The sequence below is a fragment of the Rhincodon typus genome, chromosome 15 (genome assembly GCF_021869965.1).
Source record: "Rhincodon typus isolate 14 chromosome 15, sRhiTyp1.1, whole genome shotgun sequence".
NCBI lineage: Eukaryota > Metazoa > Chordata > Chondrichthyes > Orectolobiformes > Rhincodontidae > Rhincodon > Rhincodon typus.
The window spans coordinates 1283240-1301321 of NC_063346.1; the positions used below are offsets into that span (position 1 = coordinate 1283240).

At 43.1% G+C, this 18082-nt stretch overlaps 1 protein-coding gene across 2 annotated transcripts in view; it reads left to right on the plus strand.

Moving 5' to 3' along the window:
* zc3h18 (zinc finger CCCH-type containing 18) overlaps positions 1–18082 on the plus strand; it is a 145881-nt gene that overhangs the window by 12889 nt on the left and 114910 nt on the right. For both annotated transcript variants that reach the window (XM_048605687.1, XM_048605688.1), the window contains one exon: positions 3203–3477. In XM_048605687.1, the coding sequence (XP_048461644.1) occupies positions 3203–3477 (275 nt within the window). The remainder of the gene's footprint in view (positions 1–3202; positions 3478–18082) is intronic.

An 18082-nucleotide genomic window follows, 5' to 3' on the forward strand; every position in this document is an offset into this window, starting at 1 on the left:
ACGTCTAGGAATGGGAGCGGTTCGTTCTTTTCTTCCCTGGTGAATTTGCTGGTGAGAGAGTTGTTTATTAGTTTATTAGCAGTCACACCAACTAATAAACAACACTCTCGCCAGCATCAAATTCACCAGGGAAGAAGAAAAGAATGAACAGCTCCCGTTCCTAGACGTCTTGGTAGAACACAGGACCAATGGGGAGTTTCTGACGAAGATACACAGAAAGGCCACACAAACGGACCAAGTCCTGAATTTCAACAGTAACCATCCCAACACCCACAAACGAAGTTGTCTGAAAGCACAATTTAAACAAGCGACAACACACTGCAGCAACCCGGAACTATGCCAAAATGAAGAAGAATACCTCTACCAAGTATTTAAGGACAACGGGTCCCGAACAGCTGGGTTCAATGATGCCCATCACACAAACAGCAACAGGAAGATATAGTATGCCCTGACACTCTCGTCACATTACCATACATCAAGCACATATCCGAACTGACCACAAGACTCCTATGACCATTGGGGATCAGAATGGCACACAAACCTATGTCAACCCTACGCCAACTGCCAACTTGAACCAAAGACCCCTTACACACTATGGATAGAACCAATGTGATATACAAGATTCCATGCAAACACTGCAACGAACATTACATTGGATGGACAGGAAGGAAACTGGCCACAAGAATACACGAACACCAACTAGCAACAAAAAGACTCGGCCAATACTCACTCGTCTCCATTCACACGGATAAGGAGAACCACCAGTTCGATTGGGACAACATCGGGATCCTAGGATAGGCCAAACAGAGACAAGCATGGGAATTTCTAGAGGCCTGGTTCTCCACCAAGAAGGCCTTAAATAAACATGTAGAATTAGACCCTATATATACACCACTGTGAAGAAAAACCGGAAATGAGGTAATCAACTCCCAACGGACCCCAGAGTTTAAATACCAGGCGGGAAAGCACAACAGTGCTTCATCAGAGGCTGCACTGATGATATTACCCAGCAGGGTAATGAAATGTCTGTGAACTAACAAACCAGCTCAGTGAGCGAACCAACCACGGTGTGGGAAGATGTTGGGAATGGAGGAGGAGAGGACTAAAGTGTCCCAGAGGGAACAGTCCCTGCGGAACGTTGACAAGGGAGTGGAGGAAAATATGTGTCTAGTGGTAGCATCCCACTGAAGGTGGCGGAAAAGGTGGCAGGTGATCCTCTAAATGTGAATGCTGGTGGGATGGTAAGTGAAGACCAGTGGGACCCTAATGCTGTGTCGGAGGAAAGGGAAGGGGTGAGGGCCCTGTCAACCATGGTGGTGGAGAATCCTCAGTTGAGGAAGAAAGTGGACATTTCTGAGGCACTTGGGCCCCCAGTAATGCTTGTCTCTTTGTGGGTACATGAACAGTTCCTTGCTCCAGTCCCAATATGATTCCCAGCCACAACTCTTTCTCTGGTACATCGATGACATCATCAGTGATGCTTCCCTAGTTCACAGAATCATAGAATCCCTAAAGTGTGGAAAGAGGCCACTTGGCCCATCAAGTCCACACCACCCTTCTGAAGGGCAAGACACCCAAACCCAACCCCCACTCTATCCCTGGAACCTTGCATTCTCCATGGGTAATGCACCTAGCCTGCACATTGCTGGGCACTCTGGGCAATTTAGCATGGTCAATCCACCAAACCTGCACATCTTTGGACTGTGGGGAGGAAATTGGAGCAGCCGGAGGAAAGCCATGCAGATGTGGGGAGAATGTGCAAACTCCTCACAGACAGTCGCCTGAGGCTGGAATCGAACCAGTGTCCCTGGTGCTATGAGGCAGCAGTACTAACCACTGAGCCACCGTGCCATCCCGATATACAAATCTCATGCAAGTTTGTATAAGTTTTCTATTTGCTTCCAATTTCCATCCCACTCACCTTCATTCTGACTGCTCCCTTCTCTTCCTTGACACCTCTGTTTCCATTTCTGGGGATAGGCTGGCTGCCAATATTCACTACTAACCCACCTGCTCCCACACTTATCTTGACTGTACATCATCACACCTGGCTTCCTGTAAAGACTCTCTTCCATTCTTTCAGTTTCTCCTTCTCTGTCACATTTGTTCCGATGATGCCAGCCTCTACAAGGGGTCTTCCGAAATGTCCACCTCCTTCATTAACCGAGGATTTCCCAGCACCATGTTGACAGGGCCTCCAACAGTGTCTGACCCGTCTCCTGCACTTCAGCTTTCACCCCTTCTCTTCCCTCCCACAACAGTAATACAGTCTCCCTGTCTCTCACTTACCACCCCATCAGTATCCACATCCAAAGGATCATTGGCTGTCATTTCTGCCATCTCCAACAGAGTGCCACCACCAGACACACATTCCCCTTCCCTCGACTGTCAGCCTTCCACAGAAACCATTCCCTCTGGTGTAACACCTGCCCATTTACTTCCTCTCGCTTCACTATCCAAGACCCAAGCCATATCTTCCAGCTGCTCACAATGTGGTCTCCTTTAAACTGGGGAGATGAAGCACAGACTGGGCGAACGCTTCGCAGAACACTTACAATCTGTCCACAAAAATGATCCTGACCTTCCTGTTGCCTGTCACTTCAATACACCACTGCGTTCCCTGGCCGACAGCTCTGTCTCAGGCTTGCTGCATCTCTCCTGCAAAGCTCAGTGCAAATTGGAAGAACGGCATCTCATTTTCTGCTTGAGGACCCTGGAGCCTTCGGGACTCAGTATCGAGCATTTTCTCCCATATCCTTATCCGAGCCCCGACACACCACGACTTGCCATCACAGGCTGCTACCACAACCATCCCATTGTCAGCTACTCATGGTCCCAATTAGCAGCAATTGATTACCCCAGGCTGACCTTTACTCATTCCTTTGTCTGTCCAACTATTGTTCTCTCTCTGTCTGGGCTTCATCTCCGCATGTCGTTTACTCCTCCCCCCACCCCACCCCATCTTCAATATACCAACCGTTTCTTAGAACCCTTTCTTAGAATCCTTTCTGTTTCAACCCTGCAATCAGTTCTGAAGATGGGTCATGAGAGACCCAAAACTTTAACTCTAGTTATTTTCCACAGATGCTGAGTTTTCCCATTTGTTTCTAATTTCCAGCATCTGCAGTTCTTTGGGGTTTTATACTAATATTAATGGTACTTTAACAATGGAAAAATCTAACCCTTTTTTTATCCACGCCAGGAAAGGGAGAGGGAAAGAGAACGTGAAAGAGAACGAGAAAGAGAACGCGACAGACACAGAGAACAGCGTGAGAGAGAAAGAGAAAGAGAAAGAGAACGAGGAAACAGAATACGAGAGAGAGAACGGGACAGAGAGCGTGAACGTGACAAAGAACGACAGCGGAGAAAAGAAGAGTGGGAAAGAGAGCGTGCAAAACGAGAAGAAAAAGACCGAGCTCAAAAAGACAGAGAACGAGAGAAGGAGAAACCAAAACAAAGATCTCCACCTCCAGCAAGGTAAGCAAAGATGTTTGAGGTTTTGGACCATATGCCCTGTAGTTTTTATGAAGGCAGTGTTTTGACATTGATCTGCATCAGGTTAACAATACCAGTGTAGTCTTAACCCGTTTGTAACTCCTTACATATAATCATTCATTCATTATAACACCTTTTACTTTTTGATTACCTAATTTTTACTTGTGAAACTCAAGCATTTGATGGCTATAAGAAAACAATTGTCACCATCAGCAGCTACACCTTGAACACAATTTTGCTTTATTAATCTATAATATCATATGAAAATAATGTGCAAAATATGTCTCTCAGTCATTAATACAGATCTTCTTTGATTTTCTTGATATTTTGATGGATGAATGCACAATGTGGCATGTGGGATTAAGCCATCCTGAAGTGAGGTGTTCATTCCCCCTTGTGTTCAGGTCAGTTTGGTTGCAACAATGCAAATGGAACCCACTGCCTCTGAAGTGGTGGGGGTGGGGTACGGGGTACAATCAACCAAAGTTCCTGATACCAGTTATTTTCCAGTGATCTTTGCTGGAAAATGAAACATAGACCAGGCAGGAATGAGCTCTTTTGCATTGCCATTTGGTTGCAGCTGCAGTTCTACTTACTCCGCTCACTGTCTCAGCCAATGTGTGGAATAGTCATTGAAACTGTGGAGCTGTGGCCTACAACCAGTAGTCATCACTGCCTTCAGAAAAGGAGGGAAAATGGAGAAAATTCTAAAAATAGTGTGGGAATTTGTATTATATACAAAGGTATATAATTGTGTTTTTGACTATGGTTGATGAGTTATTCAGTTTATTCTGAGGCATAATTTTCATTTCATTGCTGTGTATAACTGGATCCTGGTATGAGTGGCTGATAGTCGAATTTCATCTGTTTTGCATTTTAGGGTAGCAATTCTTTTAATTGTTTTGATGTATTTTAGCTCAGAGTTGAAGATAAGATTCTTCACCGGTACTTTGGGTCTAGCCACTAATCATAACATTCATTTCTGGTTGCTCTATCTTGTACTATTGTGGTTAAATCCTTGTACCTAATTTTAGTGTTATTCTGTTGAACGTTTTGTGCTTTGTTTTGTTGTAAATTGGGGTCACTGAGTTCAGTTCAATTTTCTAATGATCAGTTGCTTAATCCACACTGTATTGGCCTGATTGAAATTTTGCCAGGTATTTATTAAGTCATCAGTTGCAAGAGTGAAGAGGAAGTGACTTATGGTTGTCGTGGAGCATATGGCATTTGTAATTTAAGACCAAGCAGGAAGTTCAGGAATGAGCTTTCAAAGTTTAATACTGTTTTGTGTATAGATCAGTGGACTTGAATTAGTTATAAAATTACACCCCTTTCTCTGGGGCTGAGACTGTGAACAGTGTACACAATGAAAATGCGACGATAGTTGATTTTTTAGTGAATTGCATTTGTGATTATTTCCTGTTCTATTTTTAACTACAAATGGAATTTGACCTCTCTGAATAGGTTTCCTATAAGAAGCCAGCTTGGATTGGTTGGTCTGTCAGTCAGTAAATTGTCATAAGCCCAGTGATGTTAATCTATAACCAACAGAATTTTACAATCTGTTTGTTACAGCTCTTTTGTTCAGTCTTGCAGTGGACATTTCCACTGTTCTAATTTTGGTCTTTTGTGTTTAATTAATGCGAGAACATTGACCTTACACCACATATAGTTCACATGTTTTGCTTATAGAAACGTAGAACATTGAAGGGGAGATGGTGGAATAGTGGCAATGTCGTTGGACTTACAATTCAGAGGTCCAGATTAATGCTTTGGTGGCAGGGGTTTAAATCTGACATCTGACTGGTCTGTAAATACCTGGCCTATCCTGTTGCCTTCCTTGAATAAAGGAACTATGTTAGCTATCCCCACTCATCTGGCACTTCATCTGTGGCCAATGAACTATCAAATTTCTCCAGCAATCTGAAGATTACAGCCTTAGTAAATCCTTTCTAATCTTCTACCTAACCCTAAATTACTGTTGCACATCTCACTTTTTTTTAACCCATGCTGTTGGTACTGACATGTAGCATGACTGCTGGATGTTCTTGCTCCCACTTCAGAATACCCTACAGCTGCTCTGAGATATTCCTCACCTGGCACCAGGGAGGCAACATAGGTTTCGAGAGTGACATTTACTGCCACAGAATGACCCGTCAATTCACCTCACAATGAGTCCCCTATCACTTTTCCCTCCCCTGCTGTGCAGCAGAACCAGCCACAAACTTAGCTGTTGTTGCTTTTGTTAAGAGGCCACCACCACCACCTGCAATTCCCACCTCCCACCCCACCTCATGGTTCAACGTAACATATCTGTTTGAGGGGGGGATGACCAAGGGAACTCCTGCACTATCTGCCAACGCTTACTAGTCTTCATGATGGTCACCTAACGCTTTTCTGTCTGCGTAGCCTTTACTGGTGATGTGACCAGCTTGCAACACCCTCAGCATCACACATGCTCCATTGTGAGTCCATCCGCAGCTCCAGCCACTCCTTGCAGTCGGCCAGGAGCTGCAGCTGAACACCTGTCCTACATACGTGGTCACTGTGGACACCATAATTGCTACAAGGATCAATGCTGAGGGCTTTGCTATTTATTGTCCATAATAATGAGTTACGCTTGGAGGCCAAGAGTAATGTATTTAAGTTTTCTGTTTATACAGATTTAGGTGGGGACGTAAGCTGTGAGAGGATACAAGTTTCATTGAGATAGATATATATCACTTAAGTGAATGGGCAGAAAGATGGCAGTCAAGCCATAATGTGAGAATATATAAAAAGAATTAAAAAGCAGAATATTTTGAGAATATGTAAAACTTTCAAATATTGATGTTCAGATGGATTTGCATACACTAATACGACAAACAAAGTTAGCATGCATATAGAGCAAGAAATTAAAAAGATAAATGACATGTTTTTTATTGCAAAGTTATTAACCTCACAGAGTCATAGAGATATACAGCATGGAAACAGACCATTCGGTCCAATTCGCCCATGCTGACCAGATATCCTATATAAATCTAGTTCCATTTGCCAGCATTTGGACCTTGTCCTTCTAAACCCTTCCTATTCATATATCCATCCAGATGCCTTTTAAATGTTGTAATCCGACCAGGCTCCACCACGTCCTCTGGCAGCTCATTCCATACATGTACCACCCTCGTTGTGGAAATGTTGCCCCTTAGGTCTCTCTCAAATCTAATCCCTCTCCCCTTAAATCTATGCCCTCCTGTTTTGGACTCCCCCACTCCAGGGAAAAACCATTCCTATTTACCCTATCCATGCCCGTCATGATTCTATAAACCTCTAAAAAGTCACCCCTCAGGGTCCAATGCTGCAGGGAAAATAGCCCCAGCCTATCCCTATGGTTCAAACCCTCCAACCCCGGCAACATCCCTGTAAATCTTTTCTGAACCCTTTGTAGTTTCACAACACCTTTCCTATAGGAGGGAGACCAGAATCGCACGCAATACTCCAAAAGTGGCCAAACCGATGTCCTGTACAGCTGCAACATGACCTCCCAACTCCTATACTCGATGCACAAACCAATAAAGGCAGCCATACCAAATGTCGTCTTCACTATTCTATCTACCTGCTACTCCATTTTCAACAAGTACAAACCTGCACTCCAAGGTCTGTTTGTTCAGCAACACTCCCCAGAGTTACCATTAAGTGTGCCCTGATTTGCCTTTCCAAAATGCAATACCTCACATTTATCTGAATGAAACTCCATCTGTCACTCCTCAGCCCATTTGTCCTTCTGATCAAGATCCCATTGTACTCGGAGGTAGCCTTCTTCACTGTCCTCTACACCTCCAATTTTAGTCTCATCTGCAAGCGTACTAACCATACCTCTTATATTCACATCCAAATCATATGTGTAAATGACAAAAAGCAGTGGACTCAGCACCGATCCTCGTGGCACACCACTGGTCACAAGCCTCCAGTCTGAAGAGCAATCCTCCACCAGCACCCTCTGTCTTCTACCTTTGAGCCAATTCTGTATACAAATGGCTAGTTCTCCCAGTATTCCCTGTGCTGTAACCTTGCTAACTAGTCTACCACTTACTGAAGTCCATGTAGACCACGCCCACTGCTCTGCCCTCATCAATCCTCTTTGTCACTTCTTCAAAAACTCAGTCAAGTTAGTGAGATACGATTTCCCATGCACAAAATCATTTTGACCATCCCTAATCAGTCCTTGCTTTTCTAAATACGTGTAAGTCCTGTCCCTCAGGATTCCTTCCAACAACTTTCCCACCACTGATGTCAGGCTCACTGGTCTGTAGTTCCCTAGCTTTTCTTTACCATCTTTCTTAAATAGTGGCACAACGTTAGCTAACCTCCAGTCTTCCAGCACCTCACTCGAGGGTATTAATGATACAAATATCTCAGCAAGGGGCCCAGCAATCTCTTCCTCACTTCCCACAGAGTTTAGGCTACACACATTCAGGTTCTGGGGATTTATCCACCTTCATACATTTTAAAACGTTCAGCAACTCCCCCTCTGTAATATGGGGGATGTTTTCATGATGTTGCTATCTATTTCCCCACAGTCTCAATCTTTTATATCCTTCTCCACAGTTAACACTGATGCAAAATACTGGTTTAGTATCTCCCCCATATCCTGCAGTTCCACGCATGGGCAGCCTTGCTGATCTTTAAGGGGCCCTATTCTCTCTCTAGTTACCCTTTTGTCCTAAATGTATTTATAGAATCTTTTTGGATTCTCCTTAACCCTATTTGCCAAAGCTATTTCATGCCCCCTTTTTGCTCTCTTGATTTCCCTGTTAAGTATACTCCTACTGCCTTTATACTCTTCTTGACCAAAACCTTAATTTCTCTAGTCATCCAGCATTCCCTACACCTGCCAGCCTTGCCCTTCACTCTAACAGGACTCTTGTTACTTCAGTTTTGAAGGCTTCCTATTTTCCAGCTGTCCCTTTACCTGCAATCATCTGCCTCCATTCAACTGTTGAAAGTTCTTGCCTAATACTGTCAAAATTGGCCTTCCTCCAATTTAAAACTTTAACTTTTAGATCCGGTCTATACTTTTCCATTGCTATTTTAAAACTAATAGAATTATGGTCACTGGCCCCAAAGTGCTCCCCCAGTGACACCTCACCTGCCCTGCCTTATTTCCCAAGAGTAGGTCCAGTTTTACAGCTTCTGTAATAGGTACATTCACATACTGATTCAGAAAATTTTCTTATACACACTTAACAAATTCTTCTCTCTCTAAGCTCTTAACACTATGGCAGTCCCAGTCCATGTTTGGACAATTTAAATCCCCTACCATAACCACCCTGTTACTCTTACAAATAACTGAGACCTCCTTACAAATTTGTTTCTCAATTTCCTGCTGACTATTGAGGGGGCTCTATAGTACAATCCCAATAAGGTGATATCCCTTTCTTAACCCTCAGTTCCACCCAAATTACTTCCCTGGACATATTTCCAGGAATATCCTCCCTAAGTACAGCCGTAATGTTATCCTTAATCAAAAACACCACTCCCCCTCCTCTCTCACTCTCCTTTCTGTCCTTCTTTGGAGCTCAAAAAGAGAGTAGTGCTACAATTTGCAGGATTCTTGTGAGTCCCGATGTGGAATGCTGTGTACAGTTTTGGTCTCCTTGTTTAAGGAAGTATTACTTGCATTGGAGGTAGTACAGGGAGCGTTCATTAGATTGGCCTTTGGGATAAGAGGAGATTAAGTAATTTATGACTGTCTTCCCTGGAATTCAGAAGAATTAACGATGATCACATTGAAACATATTGGATTCTGAAGGCAGTTGGGAGGATAAATCCTGAAAGGTTGCTTGTGCTATCTGGGGAGTCTGTGGTTAAGAGTTTGATTATTTAATTTTTCCTCATCCAAGGATTCTGTTTGAGAAGTGGGTTTGAAGCTGAAGATCTGCTATGATTGTAATGAATTGCATGGAGGTTTCACATGTCATATGGTTTACTCTTGTTTCTTCCTTTATGTTGCATCTACTGACATTTTAGACAATTTTAGCTCACCATTTTTAGCCTCTAAAGCAGCTATACATCTTCACAGATATTCAACAGGTATGCTGAGGCGCGAATTTTCTTTAAAAAAAGGATATATTTGGATCAGAGGAGAAACTGAGAAGTGGAGCTGATCGACTGAAAAGAGGTGGATGGAAAAACAAGAGTGCATAGAAACATAGAATTATAGAATCCCTACAGTGTGGAAGCAGGACATTTGTCCTATCAAGTCCACACCAATCCTCCAAAGAGTACCCCACCTTGACCCACATCCACTACCCTAAAACCCTGCATTCCCTGTGGCTAATCCACCTAGCCTGGACATCCTTGGACACTATGGGCAATTTTAGTATGCCCATCCACCTAATGTGCACATCTTTGAAATGTGGGAGGAAACTGGAGCACCCGGAGGAGACCAATGCAGACACAGGGAGAATGTGCAAACTCAACACAGCCAGTCACCTGAGGCTGGAATTGAACCAGCGTAGCTGGCACCGTGAGGCAGCAGTGCTAAACGCTGTGCCACTGTGCAAGCAAACAATAAGTTTGAATTGGGCAAAGAGAGGCTCTCTTAGCTGACATAAACAACTTTTTTTCAGAGATAAAAAGCAACTTGTATTTATTATAATGCCTTTTACTGTAAGTAAACATTTCAATGTATGTCATGGGAGCATTAAACAATTTTTAACACAAGAAAATAAGTAGACTTTAAGCTGTGCCTTCACAAATGAATGCTTATCATGGGATGAGTAGCTGAGGACTTTCAGTCTGTACTTGATCGAGTTGAGAAGGATGAGGGGCCATCTAATTCAAACTCTCAGGGCACTGAGAGGCCTGGTAGAGTGGGTGTGGAGATGATGTTTCCACTAGTATGAGAGACTGGGATCCGGAGACACAGTTTCAGGATGAAGGGACAACCTTTGAGAACTGAGATGAGGAGGAATTTCTTTAGGTGGTGACTATGGAACCTGTTGCTGCAGAGGGCTATGAAGGCCAAGTCATTGAATGTATTTAAGACAGAGATAGTTTCTTGATTAGTGAGGGGTTTGAGGGTTATGGGGAGAAGGCAGAGGAATGAGCTTGAGAAACATACCAGCCATTATCAAATGGTGGAGCAGATTTGATGGGCTGAATGGCCTAATTATGCTCCCATATCTTATGTCTTAGAGAAAGTGAAGAAGAGAGGCAAAGAAACTCGCAGAAGGATTTTCAGAGCTTGGGCCCTAGATAGCCGAAGATCTGGAAGCCACCATTGGTGAAGAAATGAAAATTGGGAATATGAAAAGTCTCGGAGGGTTGTCGGGGTGCAGGAGGTTACAGAATTAAGAAGTGACAAAACTAAGGAGTTATTTAAATCAAGGATGACTATTAAGTAAGAGGAGAAGGTTGTTTGGCCCTTCATGCCTGCTCTGCCATTCAGCAAGATCGTGGCTGATCTGACATTCCTCATGTCCACTTTCCTGCTGTTTTCCCATGACTCATTAGGTTATTGATCAGCAAAGGAACTATCTATCTCAGCTTAAATATACACAAGGAATCTGCCCTCACAGCTCTCTGTGGCAAGGAGTGCCAAAGACACACTATCCTCAGAAGAAATTCCTCCTCATCTCAGTCTTAAATTGACACCCCCTTATTCTGAGACTATGTCCTCTGGTCCTAGATTATCCCATGAGAGGAAACATCCTGTCAGCATTTGTTAATCCTGTATATTTCAATGAGATCACCTTTCATTCTTCTAAATTCCAATGAGTAGAGTTCGGCCCTGTTTGACCTTTGTTCCTAAAACAATCTATCCATACTGGAGAGTGATGAAGATGTAATGAGAATATTAAAATGGTAATGTTGCTGGACTGGTGGCATGTTGTGCTGGGGCGATAGATGAAGAGGAATTAACGTGAGTTAGGGATATGGCAGCAGTTTTGGATGGGTTCAAGTTTACAGAAGTAGAATGCTATCAGGAATGCACTAGGGTCCAGAGGTGCTGTTGTGTTGAGGCATGAGTGCAGATAGGCAGTGTTAGTAATGGGAAGCAAATAATCTTGGCTGTGGAGAGAATATGGAGTCAGAAATTCAGTTCAAGGTCAGATAGAGAACCGAGGTTGCAAATGAACTGGTTCAGCCTCATACAGAAACAGAACAATGAGAAACTTGGGTAACTCAGGGACAGGAATGGTTGTTGGAAGTTCTGGGATTTAGATGCTTTAAAAGAAATAGGGAGGGTGGTAAAAGAGGCAGGGGGGTGGCATTGCTAGTCAGGGCTAGTATAGCAGCTACTGAAAGGCAGTTCAAGAATGATTTGTCAACAGAGTCATTTTGGGTTGAGGTCAGGAACAAGAAAGCAGCAGTCACTTTGGGGGTTTTTTACAGACCCCCTAATAGTTGCAGAGAAGTGGAGGAGCGGATTGGGAGGCAGATACTGGAAAGGTGCAGAAGTCACAGGGTTGTAGTCATGGGTGACTTCAACTTTCTGAATATTGATTAGAAACTTTTTAGTTGTAATAGTTTAGATGGAGCAGATTTTGTCCAGTGTGTTCAGGAAGGATTCCTGGCACAGTACGTAGATAGACCAACACGAGGAGAGGCCACTTGGGATTTGGTGCTTGGCAATGAACAGGACCAAGTGTTAGACCTGTTGGTAGGAGAGCATTTTGACGATAGCAATCATAACTCTGTTACTTTTACAATAGTCATGGAAAAGGATAGGTACATATAGCAGGATAATGTTTATAATTGGGGGAAGGGTAATTACAATTCTGCTAGGCAAGAGCTGGGTAACATAAAATGGGAACAGATGCTGTCGGGGGAAGAGCACTATAGAAATGTGGAGATTGTTCAAGGAATGCATACTGCGTGTGCTCGATATGTTTGTTCCTAGCAGGCAGGGAAGATGTGGTCAAGTGAGGGAGCCTTGGTTCTCGAGAGAGGTCAAACGACTGGTTAAGAGGAAGAAAGATGCTTATATAAGGTTTAGGAAGCAAGGAACAGAAAAAGCTCTAGAAGGATACAAGTTAGCCAGGATGGAGCTGAAAAAAGAGCTTAGGAGAGCTACAAGGGGGCGTGAGAAAATCTTGGCAGATAGGATCATGGAAAACTCCAAGGCTTTTTACACGTACATGAGGAATAAGAGAATGACCAGGAAAGGGTAGGGCCGATTAAGGATTGTAAAGGGAATTTGTACATGGAACCTAAAGAGACAGGAGAGGTTCTTAATGAATACTTTTCTTCGGTATTCACAACTGAGACACAACTGAGAGGGACCTAGTTGTAGAGGAGGACAGTGTGAAACAGGCTGGTAGGCTAGAGGAGGTCGATGTTAGTAAGGAAGATGTACTAGGAATTTTGAGGAGCTTGAAGATAGATAAGTCCCCCGGGCCTGATGGGAGTTATCCAAGGATTCTATGGGAAGCAAGGGAAGAGATCGCAGGGCCTTTGGTGATGATCTTTTCGTCCTCACTGTCCACGGGTATAGTGCCGGAAGACTGGAGAGAGGCAAACGTCATTCCCTTGTTCAAAAAAGGGAATAAGGATAACCGTGGAAATTACAGGCCAGTTAGTCTTACTTCACTGGTGGGCAAATTATTGGAAAGGGCTCTGAGAGATAGGATTTATGATCATTTGGAAAGGCACAGTTTGATTCGTGATAGTCAGCCTGGATTTGAGGGGTAGATCATGCCTCTCAAACCTTATTGAATTCTTTGAAGAGGTGACCAAACACGTGGATGAAGGTAGAGCAGTGGATGTGGTATACATGGAATTAAGGAAGGCATTTGATAAGGTTCCTCATGGTAGGCTCATGCAGAAGATAAGGAGGTAAGGGATAGGGGGAAATGTGGCAGATTGGATTCAGAATTGGCTGACCCTTAGAAGACAAAGAGTGGTAGTAGACGGAAAATATTCAACATGGTGCTCAGTTACGAGTGGTGTACCACAAGGATCTGTTCTGGGTCCTCTTCTATTTGTGATTTTTGTAAATGATTTGGATGACGGAGTGGAAGAGTGGATTAGTAAATTCGCGGGCAATACGAAGGTGGGTCGAGTTGTGGACAGTGCGGAGGGCTGTTCTAGGGACATTGATAGGATGCAGAGCTGGGCTGAGAAGTGGCAGATGGAGTTTAACCCTGAAAAGTGTGAGGTGATTCATTTTGGAAGGACAAACTTGAAAGCAGAATACAGGGTTAACGGAAAGATTCTTGGCAGTGTGGAGGAGCAGAGGGATCTTGGGGTTCATGTCCACATTTCCGTGAAAGCTGCCACCCAGGTGGATAGAGTTGTTAAGAAGGCGTATGGTGTGTTAGCTTTCATTAGTAGAGGGATTGAGTTCAAAAGCTGTGATGTTATGCTCCAGCTATACAAAAGCCTGGTTCAGCCACATCTGGAGTATTGTGTCCAGTTCTGGCCGCCTCATTACAGGAAAGATGTAGAAGCGTTGGAAAAGATGCAGAGGAGATTTACCAGGATGTTGCCTGGAATGGAGGGCAGGTCTTACAAGGAAAGGTTGAGAGAGCTAGGGCTTTTCTCTTTAGAACGACGAATGATGAGAGGTAACTTGATAGAGGTGTACAAAATGATCAGAGGTATAGATGGAGTGGATAGCCAGAGATTTTTTCCTGGGGTGGATGTCGCTATTATGAGGGGGCATAGTTTTAAAGTGAGTGGAGGTAGATATAGGGGAGACGTCAGAGGTAGGTTCTTTGCTCGAGAGTAGTAGGGTGTGGAATGCATTGCCAGAGAGGGTAGTGGAGTCGGCCTCGTTGGGGGCATTTAAGCGGCTATTAGATAGGCATATGGATGATAGTATAAGGTAGGGGTGGAGGTTAGATAGACCTTAGGTTTAGGGTAAAAGTTCGGCACAACATCGTGGGCCGAAGGGCCTGTACTGTTCTATGTTTTGTGTTCTATGTTGTATTGAGTCAGTCGGTCTGAAACAGTGTTTGTATTGGGGACTGATACCAACAGTATACCTCAAATTTCTACTTCCACAATACTTGATGTTGGCAATTCGTGAGACAGTTCGGGGACAGTGGAATGATAAGTAGCCGTGAGGTATAGCTGGTATACAAGCAGAACTTCGGGCAGTATTTTCAGAAAGTATTCCCAAGGGTAAACGAGATGAGAAATGGTAGTAATGATCAAAAATTGGCTTTGGAGTCCTCCAAGAATCTATCTTGAAAGAGCAGGAAGACACTGCAGGCAGTTTTCTACCTACAATTAAATAGATTGGAATGGAAGTGAGGGGGTGCTGGTTGGTATTTCTCGAAGAAGATGGCATGGCCACTCATCTGAGGCTGCGGGTGGTTCATGAACGATAAGATGGGAAAATATACCATGTTCAGTCATTCCCTGTGAAGACTCAGTCTAATGTGCCTATTTAAATTAGGTTGCAAATTGCAATAGGAGCCAGATCCGACGTTTTCACAGGGGAATTCCTGGGAACTCTGTAATGTCACAATCTAACTCAGCTGGCCATTTGCCAAAGGATCTTTTTCCACTCAGTTTGTTTTTAATCTCTTCTGCATAATTAGATCATAGTTTATAATAGCCTTTCTATTTATAGTTCTATGGGACTGTTCTTCCAACCCATTCAGTCTTGGTAACAGGATCACGTTTAATTAAATGCATATACCAGTGAATCTTTGAGAAAATTACCACAAGACACAATTGAAAATAAGGTCTTGCAATTTATGAAAAAACCTGTATGAATATCCAAAACATTCTCTGTTTTGCATTTTATGAACTTCCTTCCCCACAGCCAAACTGCTTTCATAAATGCCTTTAACATAGAAAAATGTCTCTCAGGTTAAATAGAGGTGCAAGGCAAAAACTGATACTGACCCGTGTGTCAGATATTAGGAAATACTTAGTCGCAGAAGTATTAGGAAGGACTTGGTCACAGAAATGTTTTAAGGAAACATTACAAACACATTGCATACACAATATGGATTACATGTCCTTATGGCATGCCCATCTTTCCCAAAACTCCATGTCTGAACCTCTCCAAGTAAATTGTAGCCCATATATCGTAAACATAAATTACATGTTCAGTTGTGCACTGATGCTCCTTGTTCCTCGTTGCTTCCTTTGATCAGTACACATACCCACCAGTGCCTCTTTTCCATTGTTTGTCCCCCCATTGGATATTTACCTATCCAAGTATAGACAAAAATAATCTCAAAGGCTTCACTCCCTGTGCCACACCATTGCGTTTAGATCTATTCGTGTCCTCATTCTTTTTCTCATCAAGATAACTGCCTCTCATTGACATTATGATCGAAGTGTATTGTGCTAAGTTCCAATTTTACCTCTGCATGTATCCCTGTCCACTTTTCCACTGCCTCAGTACTGTTAACCTGCTTGTCTCGCATATGGTCCTGGACTCAAAATCATGAAGGTTCTAGGTACATCAGATAGGTTTAAAAAAACCTGTTTCCGTTGACAGCACGTTTGAAAACCAGAGGACACTTATTTAAGGAAGTAGACAAAAGAAGCACAGGTGGATGATAAGAACCCTTTTTGTTAACGCAGCAAGTGATTAGGATCTGGAACACACTCTATTCATAGATTGATGGAAGCCATTACTTGTAGCTGTCACCTCTCCTCCTAACCACCATTCTGCTTATAACCCTGTCACCTATTTAACCTTCACCTGAACTTCTGACCATAAAAGTTTTGTTAGAAAAATTGGCCATAGCCACCTTGCTGTTGCTGCCTCTCTCTGCCCTTGTATCATCCTATCTGCTTTTATTTAGCCATGGCCACATTCGGCAGTTAATCTGCACCTAGCAAGACCCCAAAAATCACGGAAATACATGAGTAACTAGGCAATTTCCCATGGCTCTTTCAAATAACAATTGAACAAAGAGCAGTACAGCATAGGCCCTTCAGTCCACAAAACTGTGTATCACACAATGCCTTTCTAAACTAAAAATCTTATGCCTCTACACGGTCCGTATTCCTCTATTCCCTGCCTATTCATATATCTTTAAAATGCCTCTTAAACATTGCTGTTGTAGCTGCCTCCATTACCACCTTTGGCAGCACACCCCAGGCACTTAACACCCTCTTTGTTCAAAAAAAAACTTGTCTCTCACATTCCCTTTCACCATAAACCTATGTACTCTAGTAATTGACATTTCTACCCTGGGAGAAAGATTCTGATTATCCATTCTAACCTGCCTGTCATAATTTTGTAAACATCTATCAGGTTGCCCCTTGTCCTTCAACGTTCAAGTGAAAACGAAGCAAGTTTGTCCAATCTGTCCTTTTAGCTAATACCCTCCAAGCCAGGTAACATTCTGGTAAACATCTTTAATACCCTCTCCAAAGCCTCCACATCCTTCTGGTACTGTGGTGTCCAGATCTGTACACACTATTCCAAATGTGGCTTAAATAAATTTCTATACAGCTGCAACATGATTTGCCCATTTTTATACTCTATGTCCTGAACGATGAAGGCAAGCATGCTATATGTCTTCTTGACCACCTTATCCACTTGTGTTGCCATTTTCAGAGAACTGTGGACCTGTACACCTAGATCCCTCTGTATATTAATGCTTCTAAGGGTTTTGCCTTTTACTGTATATTTCCCTCCAGCATTAGATGTCATAAATTGCACTGCTTCGTACTTGTCCAGATTAAATTCCATGTGCCACTTCTCCGCCCAAGTCTCCACCCTGTCTATAACCTGCTGTAACATTTGGTAATCTCTTCTCTATTTGCAGCTCATGAGTCTTTGTGTCATTCTCAAATTTATTAATCAGGCCACCTACATTTGCCTCCAAATCATTTGGATATATTGCAAATGACAGGGGTCCCAGCACTGGTCCCTGTAGAATACCATTGGCCACAAATCTCCAGTCAGCAATACACCCTTTCACAACTACTGTCTTTTATGACTACGCCAGTTCTGTATCCATTTTACCAGCAAACTATTCATTAAGGGTAGAAATGTCAATTACTTTGGAACATAGGTTTAAGCTAAAGGGGAAAAGTTTAAAGATGTGAGAGGAAAGTTTTGCATTAATTATGTGAATTAATTTGCATAAATTCGCCCCTTTGTCCTTGACTGGACCTACCTTTTCCCAAGCTACCCTCTTGCTCCTTATATAAAACGCCTTGGGATTTTCCTTAATCCTGTTTGCCATGTCATTTCATGGCCCCTTTTAGCCCTCCTAATTCCTTATTTGACTTCTGTCCTGCTATTTTTGTATTTTTTGAGGGCTCTGTCTGCCTTCAGTTTCCTAAACCTTACATATGCCTCCGTTTTCTTTTCGACTAAGCTCTCAATTTCTCTATCACCCGAGATCCACAGATCTTACCTACCTTATCCTTCATTTTTACAGGAACATGTTGGAACTCAAATCAGCTGGCCTTTAAAAGATTCCCACATGCCAGATATGGATTTATCCTCAAACAGCTACCTACTATCTACATTGTTTCAGAGATTGTAGGAACTGCAGATGCTGGAGAATCTGAGATAACAAGGTGTAGAGCTGGATGAACACAGCAGGCCAAGCAGCATCAGAGGGGCAGGAAGGCTGACGTTTTGGGCCTAGACCCTTCTTCAGAAAGGGTCTAGGCC